The following is a 26,404-nucleotide window of genomic DNA, read 5'->3' on the forward strand; positions in this document are numbered from 1 at the left end:
GTCTCCCCTTTCACCCGTATGCACCAATAAACTCCTTAAATTAGTGTCACGGCGCCAGGCAGTAGTAGGCATTAGTGGAAACGTAGAACTTGTCTCCTCACTGGTCTGTAAAATGTGAAAATGTTTGTACATAATGTTTTTAATCCTGACATTTAAAGGATGGTACGTAAGTGCCAAAATTACACGATCCTGATTGTCACGGGAAACCGTAGAACCAATACAATCAGTTCTTGACATTGACACAACCTTGGCCAATGCTTTCCCAGTGACATTACGAGGATAACCCCGTTTTCTGAAATAATCACATAAAATCCTCGCCTGGTTACGGAAATCAGTATCATCGCTGCAAATACGACGTACCCGGAGTAACTGCGAGTAAGGTATGGAGTCCTTCATTCTAGTAGGATGTGATGATTCATACTGTAAATAACAATGTGAATCAGTAGGTTTTGTGTAGATAGATGTAGAAATGCGATCACCATCTACCTTAGTAGAAATATCGAGAAATGGTAGTGTTATTTCTGATATCTCATGTGTGTATTGTATGGCGGGATTAAAGTTCTTCACAAAGTCAATGAACTGTAATAACTCATCCCGACTGCCAGACATGGCACCAAATCCATCATCAATGTACCTGACATAAAATTCAGGTTTAGTGCCTTGAAAGGACGAAAAAATTAACTCCTCTTGATATGACATGAATAAACATGCATAGCTCGGACCAAAACAACTGCCCATAGCCACACCTCGTTTCTGTATATAATGTTTACCATTAAAAGAAAAGCAATTCCCGTTCAAAACTAATTCCGCTAAGCGCACCAACACAAACGTAGGAGGATCCTTAACTGTCCTTTTATTCAGAAAATGCTGTAAAGCCAACAGTCCATCAGTGTGCGGGATAGATGTATAAAGGGATTTTACATCCATAGAAAACAAAAATCTGGGTATATCCGGTGTGAAACGAAATAACTCTAGTTTCCTAAGTGCATCATTTGTATCCTGAACATACGTAGGCTGTGACGCAACAATAGGTCTCAACATTGAATCCAAGTATCGAGCTATGTGCTCAGTCGGACAATTACATGCTGAGACAATGGGTCTACCAGGGTTGTTTACCTTGTGAATCTTAGGTAATAGATAAAAGACTGATGTCCGTGGTCTGCGCACTATAAGATTTTTGGCCTCTATCGGCAAATCACCTTTAGCAATATAGCCATTAACCACATCACCTATTTCCCGTTGTATTACATTCGTAAGATCCACATCAAGTGCCCGGTAGGAGTCTGTATCCGATAACTGCCTCTCTGCCTCAACCAGATACAAATCTCTACGCCAAACCACCACTGCTCCACCCTTGTCAGCTGGCTTAATAACAATCTCATCACGTCGTGACTTAAGAGAATTAAGAGCGTCACGTTCCTGACGAGTTATATTGCTATTTTGCCATTTCTGATTATTAAACTTAATAGTATGTATTTCTCGTCTACACACACTTATATAATGATCCAGAGTATCATTACGACCAGGTGGTGGTGTCCAATAGGACACAGATGGTGGTGCTCCAAATAAACGAGCGTTGTGAATAGTATCCATGTCCTGGCTAGCTTCATCGCGATCGCGATCAGCGTCCTGCGCATGGTACTCCTTCAGTCTAAGTCGGCGAAAAAAACTGTCAGCGTCGCGTTTCACCTGAAATTCATTTACTCTAGATTTAACCGGAATGAAATTCAGTCCCCGACTCAATACGCTACGTTCGGATACACTAAGAGGGAGGTCCTCAGGGATAGTGACCACCCGGCGAACATTTTCGCGCTCAGCAAAAGGCAACCTGTACTCACCCTTTTCTTCAAACTTACCTGCACAGAGTCTGTTCAATTTCATTAATTTGCGTCTCCGCAAAGCATGGTATAAACGCATATTCAGAGAATGAACAGCCGTAAAAATTGCACTTATCTGGGTTGGTCGGCACAGGTAATATAATGAATCCAATGAATCGAGACGCTGTTTATGGTGAAGCTTACATTTAAAAACATTGTCCCGAATAGTAGAATTCATCAGGCTGCGCGAACACCTATTAAGGCGTTGATTACAGTGTCGTAGAAAAGCGTTAGATACACTGCTACTTGCCGCTCTGAAGTTAAGTCTAAATCCAACAGGAATCACTTTTTTCCGAAGGCAAGCATCAATGAAAAATATGTGGCTGGTACATCTAGTCTTCCCAAAAGTCGCCTTGCAAAATCTGACCGCGACAGTTCTTACATTTTCCGGCAGACCCCTAGTACTCTCCACAAACAAACGATGTGCATGGCGTTGATGGAAATTCTTACCCGATGACATTAGTAAGATAGCAGCAAATAGAAAAATCGTAATAGTAGTTTATAAATAAATAAACGCTGCTCGGACTGATAAGTATGATATATTGAAGATAATATTAGGTAATCGTAGTCCTAAATAACTATTAAAAATAGCTAGACGTTTCGAGCAATGGCTCTTTATCGATAGCATAGAAGCAAGTGTGATAACGTACAGGTAGAACATAGGAACGTAAGAACGCGCATGAACTATAAGTTAGAATCACAAAAAATTCCACAATAGAACAAATAACGCGCCTTAGGTAGTGAGCTCAACAAATGAGTTGAACTGTTTGTTAATACCATGGGGTTCTTTAGTTCCAAGGCGGAATATAGTTTCCTCCTCGACACGCCTGAGCTGATTTTCGTCGCCATTGACAACACATACACCAGAAATAGACATATCTGTAATATTATGTCCACTAGAATTAAAATGAAGTGAAACCGGATAATAACGATTTTTCTGTCTAGTTTGCCGTAGATGCTCAGCAAACCGATCACCCAGTCGACGAACTGTAGAACCAATATAAAGTTTCCCGCATCTAATACATGAAATGCAATATACAACATTCATAGTGATACAACTGAACGGATATTTGACCTCAACATCTCCCTTGGGACCAAATATACGATTAGTGTCTGTAATAAAAGGACAAGTATTACACCTAGGACGATTACACGGGACAGAACCATATTTCTCAGGGTCTCCCCTTTCACCCGTATGCACCAATAACCTCCTTAAATTAGTGTCACGGCGCCAGGCAGTAGTAGGCATTAGTGGAAACGTAGAACTTGTCTCCTCACTGGTCTGTAAAATGTGAAAATGTTTGTACATAATGTTTTTAATCCTGACATTTAAAGGATGGTACGTAAGTGCCAAAATTACACGATCCTGATTGTCACGGGAAACCGTAGAACCAATACAATCAGTTCTTGACATTGACACAACCTTGGCCAATGCTTTCCCAGTGACATTACGAGGATAACCCCGTTTTCTGAAATAATCACATAAAATCCTCGCCTGGTTACGGAAATCAGTATCATCGCTGCAAATACGACGTACCCGGAGTAACTGCGAGTAAGGTATGGAGTCCTTCATTCTAGTAGGATGTGATGATTCATACTGTAAATAACAATGTGAATCAGTAGGTTTTGTGTAGATAGATGTAGAAATGCGATCACCATCTACCTTAGTAGAAATATCGAGAAATGGTAGTGTTATTTCTGATATCTCATGTGTGTATTGTATGGCGGGATTAAAGTTCTTCACAAAGTCAATGAACTGTAATAACTCATCCCGACTGCCAGACATGGCACCAAATCCATCATCAATGTACCTGACATAAAATTCAGGTTTAGTGCCTTGAAAGGACGAAAAAATTAACTCCTCTTGATATGACATGAATAAACATGCATAGCTCGGACCAAAACAACTGCCCATAGCCACACCTCGTTTCTGTATATAATGTTTACCATTAAAAGAAAAGCAATTCCCGTTCAAAACTAATTCCGCTAAGCGCACCAACACAAACGTAGGAGGATCCTTAACTGTCCTTTTATTCAGAAAATGCTGTAAAGCCAACAGTCCATCAGTGTGCGGGATAGATATATAAAGGGATTTTACATCCATAGAAAACAAAAATCTGGGTATATCCGGTGTGAAACGAAATAACTCTAGTTTCCTAAGTGCATCATTTGTATCCTGAACATACGTAGGCTGTGACGCAACAATAGGTCTCAACATTGAATCCAAGTATCGAGCTATGTGCTCAGTCGGACAATTACATGCTGAGACAATGGGTCTACCAGGGTTGTTTACCTTGTGAATCTTAGGTAATAGATAAAAGACTGATGTCCGTGGTCTGCGCACTATAAGATTTTTGGCCTCTATCGGCAAATCACCTTTAGCAATATAGCCATTAACCACATCACCTATTTCCCGTTGTATTTCATTCGTAAGATCCACATCAAGTGCCCGGTAGCATCTACGGCAAACTAGACAGAAAAATCGTTATTATCCGGTTTCACTTCATTTTAATTTTAATTTTAATTCTAGTGGACATAATATTACAGATATGTCTATTTCTGGTGTATGTGTTGTCAATGGCGACGAAAATCAGCTCAGGCGTGTCGAGGAGGAAACTATATTCCGCCTTGGAACTAAAGAACCCCATGGTATTAACAAACAGTTCAACTCATTTGTTGAGCTCACTACCTAAGGCGCGTTATTTGTTCTATTGTGGAATTTTTTGTGATTCTAACTTATAGTTCATGCGCGTTCTTACGTTCCTATGTTCTACCTGTACGTTATCACACTTGCTTCTATGCTATCGATAAAGAGCCATTGCTCGAAACGTCTAGCTATTTTTAATAGTTATTTAGGACTACGATTACCTAATATTATCTTCAATATATCATACTTATCAGTCCGAGCAGCGTTTATTTATTTATAAACTACTATTGTGTGTGTGTGTGTGTGTGTGTGTATGTGTGTCCGCCTGTTCCACTGATATCTCAAGAACCATACATCAATTTTTGTTGAAACTTGGTGCATAGATGCTCTGGGCCAATGCGCAGATTTGATTAGGTTTTGGTAAAAATCCATGCATATTAATTACCTAATTTGCATGATAATTAGCTGATTTTTAGCTGTTTCATGACTGTTCCATTCATTCAAGAACCATTCATTGGATTTTGATGAAACTTAGCACACAGATGCTTCAAACTAATGCGCAGATTTGATTAGCTTTGAGTAAAAATCTGTGCAATATTAATTACCTAATTTGCATAATGATTAATCAATTGTCGGCTTTTCTACTGATATCTCAAGTACTAATCATCACATTTCAATAAAACTTGGTACATAGATGTCATAGGACACTGCACAAACCTGATAGTTTTTAGGGTAATATCAGTTGATATTAATTACCTAATTAGCATAATTAATTAATTTTCAGCTTTTGATATTTCAAGTAGTAATTGTCACATTTCAATGAAACTTGGTACATAGATGTCATAGGACACTGCACAGACCTGATAGTTTTTAGGGTAATATGAGTACATATTAATTACCTAATTTGCATAATTAATTAATTTTCAGCTTTTGATATTTCAAGTAGTAATCATCACATTTCAATGACACTTGGTACATAGATGCCATAGGACACTGCACAGACCTGATAGTTTTTAGGGTAATACGAGTACATATTAATTACCTAATTAGCATAATTAATTAATTTTCAGCTTCTGATATTTCAAGTAGTAATCATCACATTTCAATGAAATTTGGTACATAGATGTCATAGGACACTGCACAGACCTGATAGTTTTTTGGGTAATATCAGTATATATTAATTAGCTAATTTGCATAATTAATTAATTTTTAGCTTTTGATATTTCAAGTAGTAATCATCACATTTCAATGAGACTTGCTACATAGATCTTCTAGGATTATGCAGAGACCTAATTAGTTTTAATTGGATATTAATTACCGAATTTGCATAATGTTCCACTGATATATAAAGAACCACAAATTGGATTTTAATGAAACTTTTAAAGAGAACTATGCAGAAACCCAATTAGTTTTTGGTAAATATTTATGCTTATTAATCACCTAATTAACATATTAATTAATTAACACTGATATCTCAATTACTGATCATCACATTTGAATAAAATTTGGTACATAAATGCTCTAGGACAATAGACAGGCCTGATTAATTTTGGGTTAAAATTTGTTCATATTAATTCTCTAATTAGCATAATAATTCATAATCTTTTTGTTCTGTTCTGTTCATATTACCGGTAGTTACCTGATGTATATAATTAGTTTACAGCTTTTCCATCAATATCTCATGTACAAGTAATTTTGAATTAATTTTTAATGTGTCTTCAATACTCTCAGCACATGGGAGTTCTTTCTAAGCTTTCTTTGATTCAACTATTTATGATGACTTGACCACTGTGTGTTTCACTACTTTTCTTTCAACTGTTTATGATGACTTGACCACTGTGTGTTTCACTACTTTTCTTTCAACTGTTTATGATGACTTGACCACTGTGTGTTTCACTACTTTTCTTTCAACTATTTATGATGACTTGACCACTGTGTGTTTCACTACTTTTTTTTACTCCCGTGTGCGAAGCACAAAAAGGGAGTCTTTGCAGTTAGTGTGTCTGTATGTATGTATGTATGTGTGTGTGTGTGTGTGTGTGTGTATGTGTGTCCGCCTGTTCCACTGATATCTCAAGAACCATACATCAATTTTTGTTGAAACTTGGTGCATAGATGCTCTGGGCCAATGCGCAGATTTGATTAGGTTTTGGTAAAAATCCATGCATATTAATTACCTAATTTGCATGATAATTAGCTGATTTTTAGCTGTTTCATGACTGTTCCATTCATTCAAGAACCATTCATTGGATTTTGATGAAACTTAGCACACAGATGCTTCAAACTAATGCGCAGATTTGATTAGCTTTGAGTAAAAATCTGTGCAATATTAATTACCTAATTTGCATAATGATTAATCAATTGTCGGCTTTTCTACTGATATCTCAAGTACTAATCATCACATTTCAATAAAACTTGGTACATAGATGTCATAGGACACTGCACAAACCTGATAGTTTTTAGGGTAATATCAGTAGATATTAATTACCTAATTAGCATAATTAATTAATTTTCAGCTTTTGATATTTCAAGTAGTAATTGTCACATTTCAATGAAACTTGGTACATAGATGTCATAGGACACTGCACAGACCTGATAGTTTTTAGGGTAATATGAGTACATATTAATTACCTAATTTGCATAATTAATTAATTTTCAGCTTTTGATATTTCAAGTAGTAATCATCACATTTCAATGACACTTGGTACATAGATGCCATAGGACACTGCACAGACCTGATAGTTTTTAGGGTAATACGAGTACATATTAATTACCTAATTAGCATAATTAATTAATTTTCAGCTTCTGATATTTCAAGTAGTAATCATCACATTTCAATGAAATTTGGTACATAGATGTCATAGGACACTGCACAGACCTGATAGTTTTTTGGGTAATATCAGTATATATTAATTAGCTAATTTGCATAATTAATTAATTTTTAGCTTTTGATATTTCAAGTAGTAATCATCACATTTCAATGAGACTTGCTACATAGATCTTCTAGGATTATGCAGAGACCTAATTAGTTTTAATTGGATATTAATTACCGAATTTGCATAATGTTCCACTGATATATAAAGAACCACAAATTGGATTTTAATGAAACTTTTAAAGAGAACTATGCAGAAACCCAATTAGTTTTTGGTAAATATTTATGCTTATTAATCACCTAATTAACATATTAATTAATTAACACTGATATCTCAATTACTGATCATCACATTTGAATAAAATTTGGTACATAAATGCTCTAGGACAATAGACAGGCCTGATTAATTTTGGGTTAAAATTTGTTCATATTAATTCTCTAATTAGCATAATAATTCATAATCTTTTTGTTCTGTTCTGTTCATATTACCGGTAGTTACCTGATGTATATAATTAGTTTACAGCTTTTCCATCAATATCTCATGTACAAGTAATTTTGAATTAATTTTTAATGTGTCTTCAATACTCTCAGCACATGGGAGTTCTTTCTAAGCTTTCTTTGATTCAACTATTTATGATGACTTGACCACTGTGTGTTTCACTACTTTTCTTTCAACTGTTTATGATGACTTGACCACTGTGTGTTTCACTACTTTTCTTTCAACTGTTTATGATGACTTGACCACTGTGTGTTTCACTACTTTTCTTTCAACTATTTATGATGACTTGACCACTGTGTGTTTCACTACTTTTCTTTCAACTGTTTATGATGACTTGACCACTGTGTGTTTCACTACTTTTCTTTCAACTGTTTATGATGACTTGACCACTGTGTGTTTCACTACTTTTCTTTTAACTGTTTATGATGACTTGACCACTGTGTTTTTCACTACTTTTATTTATCTCATAGGTATATATTTAAGACATATAGCAAACTGATGGTTCTTTTATTTAGAATTATTTTAACTCAAAACATGAATTACACAGGTATATTCAAGAAAGTGCAGTGTGTTATTTTATTTATAGTTCTGACCTTCTCAACATGGTATTTTGTGAGTTAAAATTATGAAAACTGAGAGTACTGGTTCGTACAAACACAACTTGGTATCTTGTGAGTTGCAATTATGAAAACTGAGACTACTAGTTCTGACCAACACAACATTTTGTATCTTGCTAGTTAGAATTACTGGTTCTGACCAACACAACATTTTGTATCTTGCTAGTTAGAATTACAAAAACTGAGAGTACTGGTTCTGACCAACACAACATTTTGTATCTTGATAGTTAGAATTACAAAAACTGAGAGTACTGGTTCTGACCAACAAAACATTTTGTATCTTGCTAGTTAGAATTACAAAAACTGAGAGTACTGGATCTGACCAACACAACATTTTGTATCTTGATAGTTAGAATTACAAAAACTGAGAGTACTGGTTCTGACCAACACAACATTTTGTATCTTGATAGTTAGAATTACAAAAACTGAGAGTACTGGTTCTGACCAACACAACATTTTGTATCTTGATAGTTAGAATTACAAAAACTGAGAGTACTGGTTCTGACCAACACAACATTTTGTATCTTGATAGTTAGAATTACAAAAACTGAGAGTACTGGTTCTGACCAACACAACATTTTGTATCTTGATAGTTAGAATTACAAAAACTGAGAGTACTGGTTCTGACCAACACAACATTTTGTATCTTGATAGTTAGAATTACAAAAACTGAGAGTACTGGTTCTGACCAACACAACATTTTGTATCTTGATAGTTAGAGTTACAAAAACTGAGAGTACTGGTTCTGACCAACACAACATTTTGTATCTTGATAGTTAGAATTACAAAAACTGAGAGTACTGGTTCTGACCAACACAACATTTTGTATCTTGATAGTTAGAATTACAAAAACTGAGAGTACTGGTTCTGACCAACACAACATTTTGTATCTTGATAGTTAGAATTACAAAAACTGAGAGTACTGGTTCTGACCAACAAAACATTTTGTATCTTGCTAGTTAGAATTACAAAAACTGAGAGTGCTGGATCTGACCAACACAACACTTTGTATCTTGCTAGTTAGAATTACTGGTTCTGACCATTTCAACTTTGTATCTTGCTAGTTACAATTGAGAAAACTGGGAGTACTGGTTTTAAAGGTTTCATTCTTCAAGCAAGGCGAGCTGATTCTAGTGTAACCACAGCCATTGGTACATTCCAGAATCCATCCACAACTACCAATGCTAAACTCATGGATTGTTTCTCAGTGGCTGATGTAAGTGTTGATTTCATACTTTGTAGGATTGGCCCTCAAATCCAAACTGACACATATGTTATATTATGACAGAACCCCACACCCTCCCCGTGGCTTTCGTTGCATATGGAAGTTATTTTCACAAGTGATGCGGTGTATCCTGCGGCCGTACTTTCACGAGCGAAGCGAGTGAAAGTACAGCAGAATACACCGCATCTCGAGTGAAAATAACTTCCATACGCAACGAAAGCCACGGGGAGGGTGTGGGGTTCTGTTATTATTACATATGTTCCATACTCGATTATTTCGTATTAAAGAAAGAACGTGCAAACCGTTGCACCCAATAATTTAGGTCGGGGAACCCCATTGCCCATTAATATGTTCCAATATAAGTGTTATGCCCTAGCAGCGCGTGTCAGTGTAGAACGCGCCCGGAGAACGCATGTCACTGTTTGTTTGAAATTAAAATAATCAGACGTCTAATCTGAGTCACTGTCTGAATAAATAACTCGTTGACGTTTAGTTGGGACCACGGCAGAACCAGAACTTGAACTGGACGACTATGATACACAGTTTATGTTGAAGTTAAAAGTTCCGCCACAGAATTGTGCATTGACAAACATGCCGTGCAACTGCGGTACTCCACTGACGGGATGACTTTCGTCGACAGCGGTTGTCGCTGAGCTGCACGCTACAACTTCGTGTGTGATGTTACTACTTACTGAGTCTTGATTACCGGTTAAAATGTTGCTCTTTTGGCGTTGGTATTTTTTATTTGGAACTGAGTAACGCCGCAACGTCGCCAGCAGAAACCTGGTATCTCGATGCTGATGGTTGCGCCTGCATAGTATTCGCTGATTTTACTGCTGGTGGATCTTCTGAGAGCCCTTCAAGGTTTATAAAACTCAGTTTCCAGGTGGTCAACATACATTAAGTTCTCCCAATCGTAGTATTCCATGTGATGTACACCTGACCTGCCACAAATGTTGTTGAACGATTTGAACTGGATAAAAATAGCAGACGAAAATGTGTTTACAAAATAAAAATAGTTCGGTAGCCAATGAAAATACCATGTTCATTTGCATATTGACCGTGAAAATACCGAAAACATTATTGCATGGGTGATATGCAAATTAGTTTGGGCCAAAATAAGTGACTGCCTAAAAATACCATTACTGTTGTTCAAATTTCATTTCACTCGGCAAGTATATTTATGTACCCCAAGGGGAAAATATCGTACTTCTAAATATTGTTTATTTCGAAAAACTGTACTCCTGAAGGGACTACTTTGTTTGCTCTCAGACCTCATTTGCATATGGGTTGTGGAAATACCGATTTTGATTTCAGGGACGAATCAAAATAAACTGTAGTACATATGTAATAAATAATATTATTAAAAGTAATGCAATGCAGTTTTAGTACACATCAGCAGTATTAAAACATAATATTTTGTTGTGCAGTTTTACTGGTACTAGCATTTTGGTTTACCAAGTCATTCATTGGCATAGAAAGTGCTTATAAGAAGTCTGAGATACCAAGTCATTTATCACCATAGCTGAAGCTGTATACGTAGATACAAATTCATTCATTGCCATAGAGGGAGCTGTATGCCTAGATACATGTACAAATTCATTCATTGCCATAGAATGAGCTGTATGCGTGGATACAAATTCATTCATTGCCATAGATGGTGTATAAGTATAGATTCAAATTCATTCATTGCCATAGAGGGAGCTGTATGCCTAGATACAAATTCATTTATTGCCATAGATGGTGTATAAGTATAGATTCAAATTCATTCATTGCCATAGAGGGAGCTGTATGCCTAGATAAAAATTCATTCATTGCCATAGAGGGAGCTGTATGCCTAGATTCAAATTCATTCATTGCCATAGATGGTGTATAAGTATAGATTCAAATTCATTCATTGCCATAGAGGGAGCTGTATGCCTAGATACAAATTCATTCATTGCCGTAGAGGAAGCTGTATAAGTAGATTCAAATTCATTCATTGCCATAGAGGGAGCTGTATAAGTAGATTCAAATTCATTCATTGCCATAGAGGGAGCTGTATAAGTAGATTCAAATTCATTCATTGCCATAGAAGGCGGTGTATAAGTAGACTCAAATTCATTCATTGCCATAGAGGGAGCTGTATAAGTAGAATTAAATTAATTCATTGCTATAGAGGGAGCTGTATAAGTAGATTCAAATTCATTCATTGCCATAAAAGGAGCTGTATAAGTAGATTCAAATTCATTCATTGCCATAGAGGGAGCTGTATAAGTAGATTCAAATTCATTCATTGCCATAGAGGGAGCTGTATAAGTAGATTCAATTCATTCATTGCCATAGAAGGAGCTGTATAAGTAGATTCAAATTCATTCATTGCCATAGAAGGAGCTGTAAAAGTAGATTCAAATTCATTCATTGCCATAGAGGGAGCTGTATAAGTAGATTCAAATTCATTCATTGCCATAAAGGAGCTGTATAAATAGATTCAAATTCATTCATTGCCATAGATGGAGCTGTATAAGTAGATTCAAATTCATTCATTGCCATAGAAGGTGTATAAGTAGATTCAAATTCATTCATTGGCATAGAGGGGAGCTGTATGCGTAGATACAAATTCATTCATTGCCATAGATGGAGCTGTATAAGTAGATTCAAATTCATTGATTATTGTTGAGGGAGCTGTATAAGTTGATTCAAATTCATTCGTTGCCATAGAGGGAGCTATATAGATAGATTCAAATTCATTCATTGCCACAGAAGGCGGTGTATGAGTAGATTCAAATTTATTCATTGCCATAGAGGGAGCTGTATAAATAGATTCAAATTCATTCATTGCCATAGAGGGAGCTGTATAAGTATATACAAGTTCATTCATTGTTATAAATGTTGCTGTATAAATAGATTCAAATTCATTGATTATCATAGAGGGAGCTGTATTAGTAGATTGAAATTCAATTAATTGCCACAGAGGGAGGTGTATAAATAGATTCAAAGTTGTACATTTCTCTTTTTCTCACCAGAATACCTTCACACACAGCGACGCATCTGCCTTGACGCATGATTCACTGTCAGTTGAATGGGTAGCACCGGCCCAGGCACAAGGCAACGTTGAATTTAGGTATGTTCCATTCCATTCAAATACATTTGAGTTGTAACATTATGAAAATTATTTACACAATCAAAATAAATAAAACATATGACCACATACATCCAAGATTTGTGATTGATGATATGAATATCATTTCTGGTCCACTCACACATATTGTCAACTGCTCTCTGACCCAAGACAAATTTTCGAATGCATTAAAATATGCTAAAATTATGCCTAACTAAAAAAAGATCTGCTTTAGATATAAATAATTATAGATCAATCTCAGTATTGCCTGTGCTTAGCAAAATAATTGAATCTGTGGTTAAAAATCAACTTATGGCATTTCTCAACAAATTTAACATTCTTTTAAATACTCAATACGGTTTTCGTAAAAGGTGCAGCACAAAGCTCGCCCTTGCTGATTTAATCTCGGAAGTCACTGATAGCATGGATGAAGGGATTATTACTTTTGGTATTTTGTCTACCTAAAAAAAGCCTTTAACACAATCAACCACAACATTTTTTTTTACAAAAACTGACTATGGTATTAGGGGTCTTCCTTTTCTTTGATTTCATAGTTTTCTTGAAAACCGTCAACAGGTCGTAAATATTAATGTTACCTCTTCATTCTCCAATATGGTCAAGTGCGGAATTCCCCAAGGGTTCATCTTGGGTACAATACGCTGTTGACTTTGTTGAGCAGAGCTTATCATATTAGTGATTGTTCGTCGTCGTCCGTCGTCCATGTCAATGTTTTACTTTTTCGACTTCTTCTTGAAAACTACAAGCCTGAATGCTTTGATACTTGGTGTATATGTACCTTGGGTAGACCTCTCTCAGATTTGTTCATTTTATGATCATATCTTCAATTCTCTAATTTTGGTGAATATTTTTGTCATTTTTGGTAAAAAGTGATATTTTCGACTTCTTGTTAAAAACCGCAAGTCCAATTGCTTTGATATTACATATATAGGTACTACATATGGACCTCTCTCAGATTTGTTCATTTTGTAATGATATCTTTAATTCTCTAATTTTGGTGAATATTTTTGTCATTTTTGATAAAAAATGATATTTTCAACTTCTTGTTAAAAACCACAATCATTTATGTTGAAAAATGATATTTTTGAATTCTTGTTGAAAATAGCAAGTCCCATTGCATTGATACTATGCATATTGTTCATTTTCTAATGATATCTTCTGTTCTTTAATTGAAATGTGCAGTGCTAACAGCGGAGCTATCTCAGCCGAGAGACTGCTAGTTCTTATTTATATTAACGCCATCAATAAAGCGACTTCAACTTTCGACTATTCACTGAAGATACAAACCTGTTTAAATTCCTGAAAAGCCAGACTGTTAACCTCAACATTATAAATGAAGACTTCAGCAAAGTTGTGAAATGATGCAAGGCCAACAAGCTTACCATTAATGTGAAAAAAACAAATTATATGATTTTGAAAACACCCAAACGCCATATCAATGTGGAAGCTAAAATAGGTATAGGTGGTACATGGGTAGCGGGTGCTTCGATTACAACATATTTGGGTGTAACCATCGACCCATCCCTGACATGGAAATCTCATATTGAGAAAATAAGTAAAATTATCAGTTCTAAAGTGGGTATTATATCACATATTCGATATTATGTATCAAAATCTATCCTCCTCTTGTTATACAATACTTTAATTCTCCCGCACCTAACTTATTGTATTGAAATATGGGGACATACTTACCCCACTTTAATTGAACCAATTCTACATTTTCAAAAAAATGCTTGTACGACTTATCACCTTCTCCGATTTATATACGCACTCTGACCTCTTTTTCGACAGCTTGCTTGGCATCCTTGACATTAACAAACTCTGCAAACTTCACACTTGTTTGTTCATATTTGACCTTAAGAATAATCGCTTTGCCCATTATATCAGTTATTATATTGATCAGCATTCCCATTGTTACCCAACAACAGCCATTTCCAGTGTTTGAATTTATCACTTTCCCAACATAACTTCACATATTCAGCGGCCAAATATTGGAATTCCCTAACTGTCCAAGTAAAAAGCTTACGCAATAGAAACCAATTTAAAACATCACTGAAAAACTTGCTTTTATCACAGTGAGCATTCTGTCATCCAAATGATGCAATGCACTGTGTTGCAACATGATGTTTCGCCTGCATCATTGCCGCGATTCCCGAGGCGACGTCCAGCTCTCAGGAGGTGGTCGACTACAAACATGAAGGACGTTGCTAACTGATGTCCTATGGGGAAGGCGGAGAAAAGAAAAATCGTCCATGTTGTACTCGACCATCTCCACACATCGGGCGTTGCTGGTGAGCCGCGGTGTTGGTCCTGGTGATACATCGAGCCATACAGTGCTAATTTTATCATATAATATTGTATGACAATTACTTACTAAAAAGGAAAAATAGGAAATCAAAGTAATAGCAATAATAGTCATTTATTTGTTATTACTTGCTTAGCAATCTGCTCGTTGCCTCTTATTACATACCACTTTTGTTTTGACTTAGATATTTAATTTACTCATGTTTTTTTCTGATTAAGTACTTACTTATTTATGTTACCATACCACTTTCTTTTCATTCTAGTTATTTATTTTAAGTGATAGAGCCATGAACTCGACTAGTTCTGCTGAACTATTTTCATGGTCCACACCAGAATTATTCAAATTGTGTAAATATTACCTTGTATATTAATTTCTCCTTTATATCAATCAATCAATCAATCAATCAATCAATCAATCAATCAATCAATCAATCAATCAATCCATCAAACACAAACTCAAGCTCAGTTTTTGGTAGCCTGTAATAAGTGAAGGGAAAGTCATAGTAGTGGCAAAATGTCTGTTATGAAGTTCCCTAATTGGCATAATATACACAAAATTTTTTCAGTTACTTAATTATAATTATCTTAATAATTATTTTCTTTTGAATGAGTAATTCTATAATTTTCATGTGCTTTTTTCTGCGAATTATTTTTTGAATCTTTTGAAACTTTTATCAATAGAGGGTGCCCTTTATTGTTTTGTTCAATACCTTCAATGTTTAACAATTTTAATGAATTTAATAACAAATATTACTAATTAGGTGGTACTAATTAGGTCTAAACCATTCAGCAAAATAAGGAATAGGATGTGCAGTTATGATTCTATGAATTTAACTAATCTAATCAATTTGATTGGTAAATTTCATGATAAATAAATTAAAATCATTTTAAAATTATTATGATTTGGTGAATATCAGTGCTTTTGTTTCTTCACTAAGACGAGTGCTATGAAATCAGACCAACATGCATTGTCCATTTGTGGCACCCATAATCCAAAAGAAACCAACTCAGACCAACATGCACTGTCCATTTGTGGCACCCATAATCCAAAAGTAAACAACTCAGACTAACATGCACTGTCCATTTGGGGCACCCATAATCCAAAAGAAACCAACTCAAACCAACATGCATTGTCCATTTGTGGTACCCATAATCCAAAAACAACCAACTCAGACCAACATGTACTGTCCATTTGTGGTACCCATAATCCAAAAGAAACCAACTCAGACCAACATGCACTGTCCATTTGTGGCACCCATAATCCAAAAGAAACCAACTCAGACCAACATGTACTGTCCATTTGTGGCACCCATAATCCAAAAGAAACCAACTCAGACCAACATGCACTGTCCATTTGTGGTACCCATAACTGAAAAGCAACCAACTCAGACCAACATGCACTGTCCATTTGTGGCACCCATAATCCAAAAGAAACCAACTCAGACCAACATGCACTGTCCATTTGTGGTACCCATAACTGAAAAGCAACCAACTCAGACCAACATGTACTGTCCATTTGTGGTACCCATAATCCAAAAGAAACCAACTCAGACCAACATGCACTGTCCATTTGTGGCACCCATAATCCAAAAGAAACCAACTCAGACCAACATGCACTGTCCATTTGTGGCACCCATAATCCAAAAGAAACCAACTCAGACCAACTTGCACTGTCCATTTGTGGTACCCATAACTGAAAAGCAACCAACTCAGACCAACATGTACTGTCCATTTGTGGTACCCATAATCCAAAAGAAACCAACTCAGACCAACATGTACTGTCCATTTGTGGTACCCATAATCCAAAAGAAACCAACTCAGACCAACATGCACTGTCCATTTGTGGCACCCATAATCCAAAACAAACCAACTCAGACCAACATGCACTGTCCATTTGTGGCACCCATAATCCAAAAGAAACCAACTCAGACCAACATGCACTGTCCATTTGTGGTACCCATAACTGAAAAGCAACCAACTCAGACCAACATGTACTGTCCATTTGTGGTACCCATAATCCAAAAGAAACCAACTCAGACCAACATGTACTGTCCATTTGTGGTACCCATAATCCAAAAGAAACCAACTCAGACCAACATGCACTGTCCATTTGTGGCACCCATAATCCAAAAGTACCCAACTCAGACCAACATGTACTGTCCATTTGTGGCACCCATTATCAAAAAGCAACCAACTCAGACCAACATGCATTGTCCATTTGTGGCACCCATAACTGAAAAGCAACCAACTCAGACCAACATGTACTGTCCATTTGTGGTACCCATAATCCAAAAGAAACCAACTCAGACCAACATGTACTGTCCATTTGTGGTACCCATAATCCAAAAGAAACCAACTCAGACCAACATGCACTGTCCATTTGTGGTACCCATAACTGAAAAGCAACCAACTCAGACCAACATGTACTGTCCATTTGTGGTACCCATAATCCAAAAGAAACCAACTCAGACCAACATGTACTGTCCATTTGTGGTACCCATAATCCAAAAGAAACCAACTCAGACCAACATGCACTGTCCATTTGTGGCACCCATAATCCAAAAGTACCCAACTCAGACCAACATGTACTGTCCATTTGTGGCACCCATTATCAAAAAGCAACCAACTCAGACCAACATGCATTGTCCATTTGTGGCACCCATAACTGAAAAGCAACCAACTCAGACCAACATGTACTGTCCATTTGTGGTACCCATAATCCAAAAGAAACCAACTCAGACCAACATGTACTGTCCATTTGTGGTACCCATAATCCAAAAGAAACCAACTCAGACCAACATGCACTGTCCATTTGTGGCACCCATAATCCAAAAGTACCCAACTCAGACCAACATGTACTGTCCATTTGTGGTACCCATAATCCAAAAGAAACCAACTCAGACCAACATGCATTGTCCATTTGTGGCACCCATAACTGAAAAGCAACCAACTCAGACCAACATGTACTGTCCATTTGTGGTACCCATAATCCAAAAGAAACTAACTCAGACCAACATGTACTGTCCATTTGTGGTACCCATAATCCAAAAGAAACCAACTCAGACCAACATGCACTGTCCATTTGTGGTACCCATAACTGAAAAGCAACCAACTCAGACCAACATGTACTGTCCATTTGTGGTACCCATAATCCAAAAGAAACCAACTCAGACCAACATGTACTGTCCATTTGTGGTACCCATAATCCAAAAGAAACCAACTCAGACCAACATGCACTGTCCATTTGTGGTACCCATAACTGAAAAGCAACCAACTCCTTGGCTGCTGTTGCCCGAGCAACTGAAACTTTGCTGCGTTCCCGCGCTTTGTTTAGCCTCGTTCATTTGTCGGCGTGCTATGTACACGTGAAAGACGTCTTCTTCCGAATTTTACTACAGGTCATACTAATAGGTACTGTAGTTTTGTTGTTTAGACTTGTTCCTGATTCTTTTAGTGCTTCCACTCGTTTATTTATCTAGTTTTCGTCTTTTTCGCTGCCCAAGTATCGTTTATGCAGCCAACGAGGTAGGTAACGTTTGAGGAGTTACTAGAGAATTATTTGAGAAGACTTTTGTTATGTTTAGACTAGTTTCGGAAGCCTTATCGATTTATATTATATATAATTAGTTGATTTATCGTTGGCGTAGTTTACATGCCAAGTCGCCGTCAGTCGTGTAGTTGAGTTGACACTCATGTAGTTGAGTTTACACTCATCTAAAATTCTCAGTTGTTTTCTATACGATTATGCAAGTCACATTCCATGTACAGTTTGTAATCTATTCATATGAGCTCAGATTCATGTATGACTTTACCATATTTTGTGTGTACATGTACGATAGATTCGTCTAGTCTCGCCACTATGTGGCGCACTATGCTGTATATCATTGCCTATCTATTTACATAGTAGCACTGGTACTTATGACAATATAAATATGCAAGTTCATGTTATTATTTTCTGAACGTATACTATTGTATTTCACAGTTTTGACGGTGTTACAATCTTCTCAATATTGTTCGTCATAAATAAAGTGAAGGTTACATCAGTATTTTGCATTGGTTACTGGGGCAGCTACAAACTCAGACCAACAAGCACTGTCCATTTGTGGCACCCACAATCCAATAGCAACCAACTCAGACCAACATGTACTGTCCATTTGTGGCACCCATAATCCAAAAGTACCCAACTCAGACCAACCTGCATTGTCCATTTGTGGTACCCATAATCAAAAAGCAACCAACTCAGACCAACATGTACTATCCATTTGTGGCACCCATAATCCAAAAGCAACCAACTAATACCAACATGCACTGTCCATTTGGGGCACCCATAATCCAAAAGAAACCAACTCAGACTAACATGCATTGTCCATTTGTGGTACCCATAATCAAAAAGCAACCAACTCACACCAACATGTACTGTCCATTTGTGGCACCCATAATCCAAAAGTACCCAACTCAGACCAACATGCATTGTCCATTTGTGGTACCCATAATCCAAAAGTAAACAACTCAGACCAACATGCACTGTCCATTTGTGGCACCCATAATCCAAAAGTAGACAACTCAGACCAACATGCACTGTTCATTTGTGGCACCCATAACCGAAAAGAAACCAACTCAGACCAACTTGCACTGTCCATTTGGGGCACCCATAATCCAAAAGTACCCAACTCAGACCAACATGTACTGTCCATTTGTGGCACCCATAATCCAAAAGTACTCAACTCAGACCAACATGCATTGTCCATTTGTGGCACCCATAATCCAAAAGAAACCAACTCAGACCAACATGTACTGTCCATTTGTGGTACCCATAATCCAATAGCAACCAACTCAGACCAACATGCATTGTCCATTTGTGGTACCCATAATCAAAAAGCAACCAACTCAGACCAACATGTACTGTCCATTTGTGGCACCCATAATCCAAAAGCAACCAACTAATACCAACATGTACTGTCCATTTGTGGCACCCATAATCAAAAAGTACCCAACTCAGACCAACATGCATTGTCCATTTGTGGCACCCATAATCCAAAAGAAACCAACTCAGACCAACATGTACTGTCCATTTGTGGCACCCATAATCCAAAAGTACCCAACTCAGACCAACATGCATTGTCCATTTGTGGCACCCATAATCCAAAAGAAACCAACTCAGACCAACATGTACTGTCCATTTGTGGCACCCATAATCCAAAAGCAACCAACTAATACCAACATGCACTGTTCATTTGTGGCACCCATAACCGAAAAGCAACCAACTCAGACCAACATGTACTGTCCATTTGTGGTACCCATAATCCAAAAAAACCCAACTCAGACTAACATGCACTGTCCGTTTGTGGCACCCATAATCCCAAAGTACCCAACTCAGACCAACAAGCACTGTCCGTTTGTGGCACCCATAATCCAAAAGAAACCAACTCAGACCAACATGCACTGTCTGTTTGTGGCACCCATAATCCAAAAGTACCCAACTCAGACTAACATGCACTGTCCATTTGGGGCACCCATAATCCAAAAGCAACCAACTAATACCAACATGCACTGTCTATTTGTGGCACCCATAATCCAAAAGAAACCAACTCAGACTAACATGCACTGTCCATTTGGGGCACCCATAATCCAAAAGCAACCAACTAATACCAACATGCACTGTCCATTTGTGGCACCCATTATCAAAAAGCAACCAACTCACACCAACATGTACTGTCCATTTGTGGCACCCATAATCCAAAAGAAACCAACTCAGACTAACATGCACTGTCCATTTGGGGCACCCATAATCCAAAAGAAACCAACTCTGACTAACATTGCACTGTCCATTTGTGGCACCCATAATCCAAAAGTAAACAACTCAGACCAACATGCACTGTTCATTTGTGGCACCCATAACCGAAAAGCAACCAACTCAGACCAACATGTACTGTCCATTTGTGGTACCCATAATCCAAAAAAAACCAACTCAGACTAACATGCACTGTCCGTTTGTGGCACCCATAATCCCAAAGTACCCAACTCAGACCAACAAGCACTGTCCGTTTGTGGCACCCATAATCCAAAAGAAACCAACTCAGACCAACATGCACTGTCCGTTTGTGGCACCCATAATCCAAAAGTACCCAACTCAGACCAACATGCATTGTCCATTTGTGGTACCCATAATCCAAAAGAAACCAACTCAGACCAACATGCACTGTTCGTTTGTGGCACCCATAATCCAAAAGTACCCAACTCAGACCAACATGCATTGTCCATTTGTGGCACCCATAATCCAAAAGTACCCAACTCAGACCAACATGCATTGTCCATTTGTGGTACCCATAATCAAAAAGCAACCAACTAATACCAACATGCACTGTCCATTTGGGGCACCCATAATCCAAAAGAAACCAACTCAGACTAACATGCATTGTCCATTTGTGGTACCCATAATCAAAAAGCAACCAACTCACACCAACATGTACTGTCCATTTGTGGCACCCATAATCCAAAAGTACCCAACTCAGACCAACATGCATTGTCCATTTGTGGTACCCATAATCAAAAAGCAACCAACTCAGACCAACATGTACTGTCCATTTGTGGCACCCATAATCCAAAAGCAACCAACTAATACCAACATGCACTGTCCATTTGGGGCACCCATAATCCAAAAGAAACCAACTCAGACTAACATGCACTGTCCATTTGGGGCACCCATAATCCAAAAACAACCAACTCAGACCAACATGCACTGTCCATTTGTGGTACCCATAATCAAAAAGCAACCAACTCAGACCAACATGTACTGTCCATTTGTGGTACCCATAATCAAAAAGCAACCAACTCAGACCAACATGTACTGTCCATTTGTGGCACCCATAATCCAAAAGAAACCAACTCAGACCAACATGCACTGTCCATTTGTGGCACCCATAATCCAATAGTAAACAACTCAGACCAACATGCACTGTTCATTTGTGGCACCCATAACCGAAAAGAAACCAACTCATACCAACATGTACTGTACATTTGTGGCACCCATAATCCAAAAGTACCCAACTCAGACCAACATGCATTGTCCATTTGTGGCACCCATAACCGAAAAGAAACCAACTCAGACCAACTTGCACTGTCCATTTGGGGCACCCATAATCCAAAAGTACCCAACTCAGACCAACATGTACTGTCCATTTGTGGCACCCATAATCCAAAAGTACCCAACTCAGACCAACATGCATTGTCCATTTGTGGCACCCATAATCCAAAAGAAACCAACTCAGACCAACATGTACTGTCCATTTGTGGCACCCATAATCAAAAAGCAACCAACTCAGACCAACATGTACTGTCCATTTGTGGCACCCATAATCCAAAAGCAACCAACTAATACCAACATGCACTGTCCATTTGGGGCACCCATAATCCAAAAGAAACCAACTCAGACTAACATGCACTGTCCATTTGGGGCACCCATAATCCAAAAACAACCAACTCAGACCAACATGCACTGTCCATTTGTGGTACCCATAACTGAAAAGCAAGCAACTCTGACTAACATTGCACTGTCCATTTGTGGCACCCATAATCCAAAAGTAAACAACTCAGACCAACATGCACTGTTCATTTGTGGCACCCATAATCCAAAAGTAAACAACTCAGACCAACATGCACTGTCCATTTGTGGTACCCATAACCGAAAAGCAACCAACTCAGACCAACATGTACTGTCCATTTGTGGTACCCATAATCCAAAAAAAAACAACTCAGACTAACATGCACTGTCCGTTTGTGGCACCCATAATCCCAAAGTACCCAACTCAGACCAACAAGCACTGTCTGTTTGTGGCACCCATAATCCAAAAGAAACCAACTCAGACCAACATGCACTGTCCGTTTGTGGCACCCATAATCCAAAAGTACCCAACTCAGACCAACATGCATTGTCCATTTGTGGTACCCATAATCCAAAAGAAACCAACTCAGACCAACATGCACTGTTCGTTTGTGGCACCCATAATCCAAAAGTACCCAACTCAGACCAACATGCATTGCCCATTTGTGGCACCCATAATCCAAAAGTACCCAACTCAGACAAACATGCATTGTCCATTTGTGGTACCCATAATCAAAAAGCAACCAACTCAGACCAACATGTACTGTCCATTTGTGGCACCCATAATCCAAAAGCAACCAACTAATACCAACATGCACTGTCCATTTGGGGCACCCATAATCCAAAAGAAACCAACTCAGACTAACATGCATTGTCCATTTGTGGTACCCATAATCAAAAAGCAAACAACTCACACCAACATGTACTGTCCATTTGTGGCACCCATAATCCAAAAGTACCCAACTCAGACCAACATGCATTGTCCATTTGTGGTACCCATAATCAAAAAGCAACCAACTCAGACCAACATGTACTGTCCATTTGTGGCACCCATAATCCAAAAGCAACCAACTAATACCAACATGCACTGTCCATTTGGGGCACCCATAATCCAAAAGAAACCAACTCAGACTAACATGCACTGTCCATTTGGGGCACCCATAATCCAAAAACAACTAACTCAGACCAACATGCACTGTCCATTTGTGGTACCCATAATCAAAAAGCAACCAACTCAGACCAACATGTACTGTCCATTTGTGGTACCCATAATCCAATAGCAACCAACTCACACCAACATGCACTGTCCATTTGTGGTACCCATAATCCAATAGCAACCAACTCACACCAACATGCACTGTCCATTTGTGGCACCCATAATCCAAAAGTACCCAACTCAGACCAACATGCACTGTCCGTTTGTGGCACCCATAATCCAAAAGTACCCAACTCAGACCAACATGCATTGTCCATTTGTGGTACCCATAATCCAAAAGAAACCAACTCAGACCAACATGCACTGTCTGTTTGTGGCACCCATAATCCAAAAGTACCCAACTCAGACCAACATGCATTGTCCATTTGTGGTACCCATAATCCAAAAGAAACCAACTCAGACCAACATGCACTGTCTGTTTGTGGCACCCATAATCCAAAAGTACCCAACTCAGACCAACATGCATTGTCCATTTGTGGCACCCATAATCCAAAAGTACCCAACTCAGACCAACATGCATTGTCCATTTGTGATACCCATAATCAAAAAGCAACCAACTCAGACCAACATGTACTGTCCGTTTGTGGCACCCATAATCCAAAAGAAACCAACTCAGACCAACATGCACTGTTCGTTTGTGCACCCATAATCCAAAAGTACCCAACTCAGACCAACATGCATTGTCCATTTGTGGTACCCATAATCCAAAAGAAACCAACTCAGACCAACATGCACTGTTCGTTTGTGGCACCCATAATCCAAAAGTACCCAACTCAGACCAACATGCATTGTCCATTTGTGGCACCCATAATCCAAAAGTACCCAACTCAGACCAACATGCATTGTCCATTTGTGGTACCATAATCAAAAAGCAACCAACTCAGACCAACATGTACTGTCCATTTGTGGCACCCATAATCCAAAAGCAACCAACTAATACCAACATGCACTGTCCATTTGGGGCACCCATAATCCAAAAGAAACCAACTCAGACTAACATGCATTGTCCATTTGTGGTACCCATAATCAAAAAGCAACCAACTCACACCAACATGTACTGTCCATTTGTGGCACCCATAATCCAAAAGTACCCAACTCAGACCAACATGCATTGTTCATTTGTGGTACCCATAATCAAAAAGCAACCAACTCAGACCAACATGTGCTGTCCATTTGTGGCACCCATAATCCAAAAGCAACCAACTAATACCAACATGCACTGTCCATTTGGGGCACCCATAATCCAAAAGAAACCAACTCAGACTAACATGCACTGTCCATTTGGGGCACCCATAATCCAAAAACAACCAACTCAGACCAACATGCACTGTCCATTTGTGGTACCCATAATCAAAAAGCAACCAACTCAGACCAACATGTACTGTCCATTTGTGGTACCCATAATCAAAAAGCAACCAACTCAGACCAACATGTACTGTCCATTTGTGGCACCCATAATCCAAAAGAAACCAACTCAGACTAACATGCACTGTCCATTTGGGGCACCCATAATCCAAAAACAACCAACTCAGACCAACATGCACTGTGCATTTGTGGTACCCATAATCCAAAAGAAACCAACTCAGACTAACATGCACTGTCCATTTGGGGCACCCATCATCCAAAAACAACCAACTCAGACCAACATGCACTGTCCATTTGTGGTACCCATAATCAAAAAGCAACCAACTCAGACCAACATGTACTGTCCATTTGTGGTACCCATAATCAAAAAGCAACCAACTCAGACCAACATGTACTGTCCATTTGTGGCACCCATAATCCAAAAGAAACCAACTCAGACCAACATGCATTGTCCATTTGTGGCACCCATAATCCAATAGCAACCAACTCACACCAACATGCACTGTCCATTTGTGGCACCCATAATCCAAAAGTACCCAACTCAGACCAACATGCACTGTCTGTTTGTGGCACCCATAATCCAAAAGCAACCAACTCAGACCAACATGTACTGTCCATTTGTGGCACCCATAATCCAAAAGAAACCAACTCAGACCAACATGCACTGTCCATTTGTGGCACCCATAATCCAAAAGAAACCAACTCAGACCAACATGTACTGTCCATTTGTGGTACCCATAATCCAATAGCAACCGACTCACACCAACATGCACTGTCCATTTGTGGTACCCATAATCCAATAGCAACCAACTCACACCAACATGCACTGTCCATTTGTGGCACCCATAATCCAAAAGTACCCAACTCAGACCAACATGCACTGTCCGTTTGTGGCACCCATAATCCAAAAGTACCCAACTCAGACCAACATGCATTGTCCATTTGTGGTACCCATAATCCAAAAGAAACCAACTCAGACCAACATGCACTGTCCGTTTGTGGCACCCATAATCCAAAAGTACCCAACTCAGACCAACATGCATTGTCCATTTGTGGTACCCATAATCCAAAAGAAACCAACTCAGACCAACATGCACTGTCTGTTTGTGGCACCCATAATCCAAAAGTACCCAACTCAGACCAACATGTATTGTCCATTTGTGGCACCCATAATCCAAAAGTACCCAACTCAGACCAACATGCATTGTCCATTTGTGGTACCCATAATCAAAAAGCAACCAACTCAGACCAACATGTACTGTCCATTTGGGGCACTCATAATC

At 38.3% G+C, this 26,404-nt stretch overlaps 1 protein-coding gene across 5 annotated transcripts in view; it reads left to right on the top strand.

Moving 5' to 3' along the window:
* LOC102806946 (ferric reductase 1-like) overlaps positions 1-26,404 on the top strand; it is a 188,111-nt gene that overhangs the window by 34,506 nt on the left and 127,201 nt on the right. For all 5 annotated transcript variants that reach the window (XM_085503521.1, XM_085503522.1, XM_085503523.1 and 2 more), the window contains exons 3-4: positions 9,577-9,728; positions 12,743-12,840. In XM_085503521.1, coding sequence (XP_085359647.1) covers positions 9,577-9,728; positions 12,743-12,840 — 250 coding nt within the window. The remainder of the gene's footprint in view (positions 1-9,576; positions 9,729-12,742; positions 12,841-26,404) is intronic.

This window comes from Saccoglossus kowalevskii, chromosome 9, assembly GCF_978046115.1.
Source record: "Saccoglossus kowalevskii chromosome 9, keSacKowa6.1, whole genome shotgun sequence".
In the NCBI taxonomy this organism is placed as follows: Eukaryota; Metazoa; Hemichordata; class Enteropneusta; family Harrimaniidae; genus Saccoglossus; species Saccoglossus kowalevskii.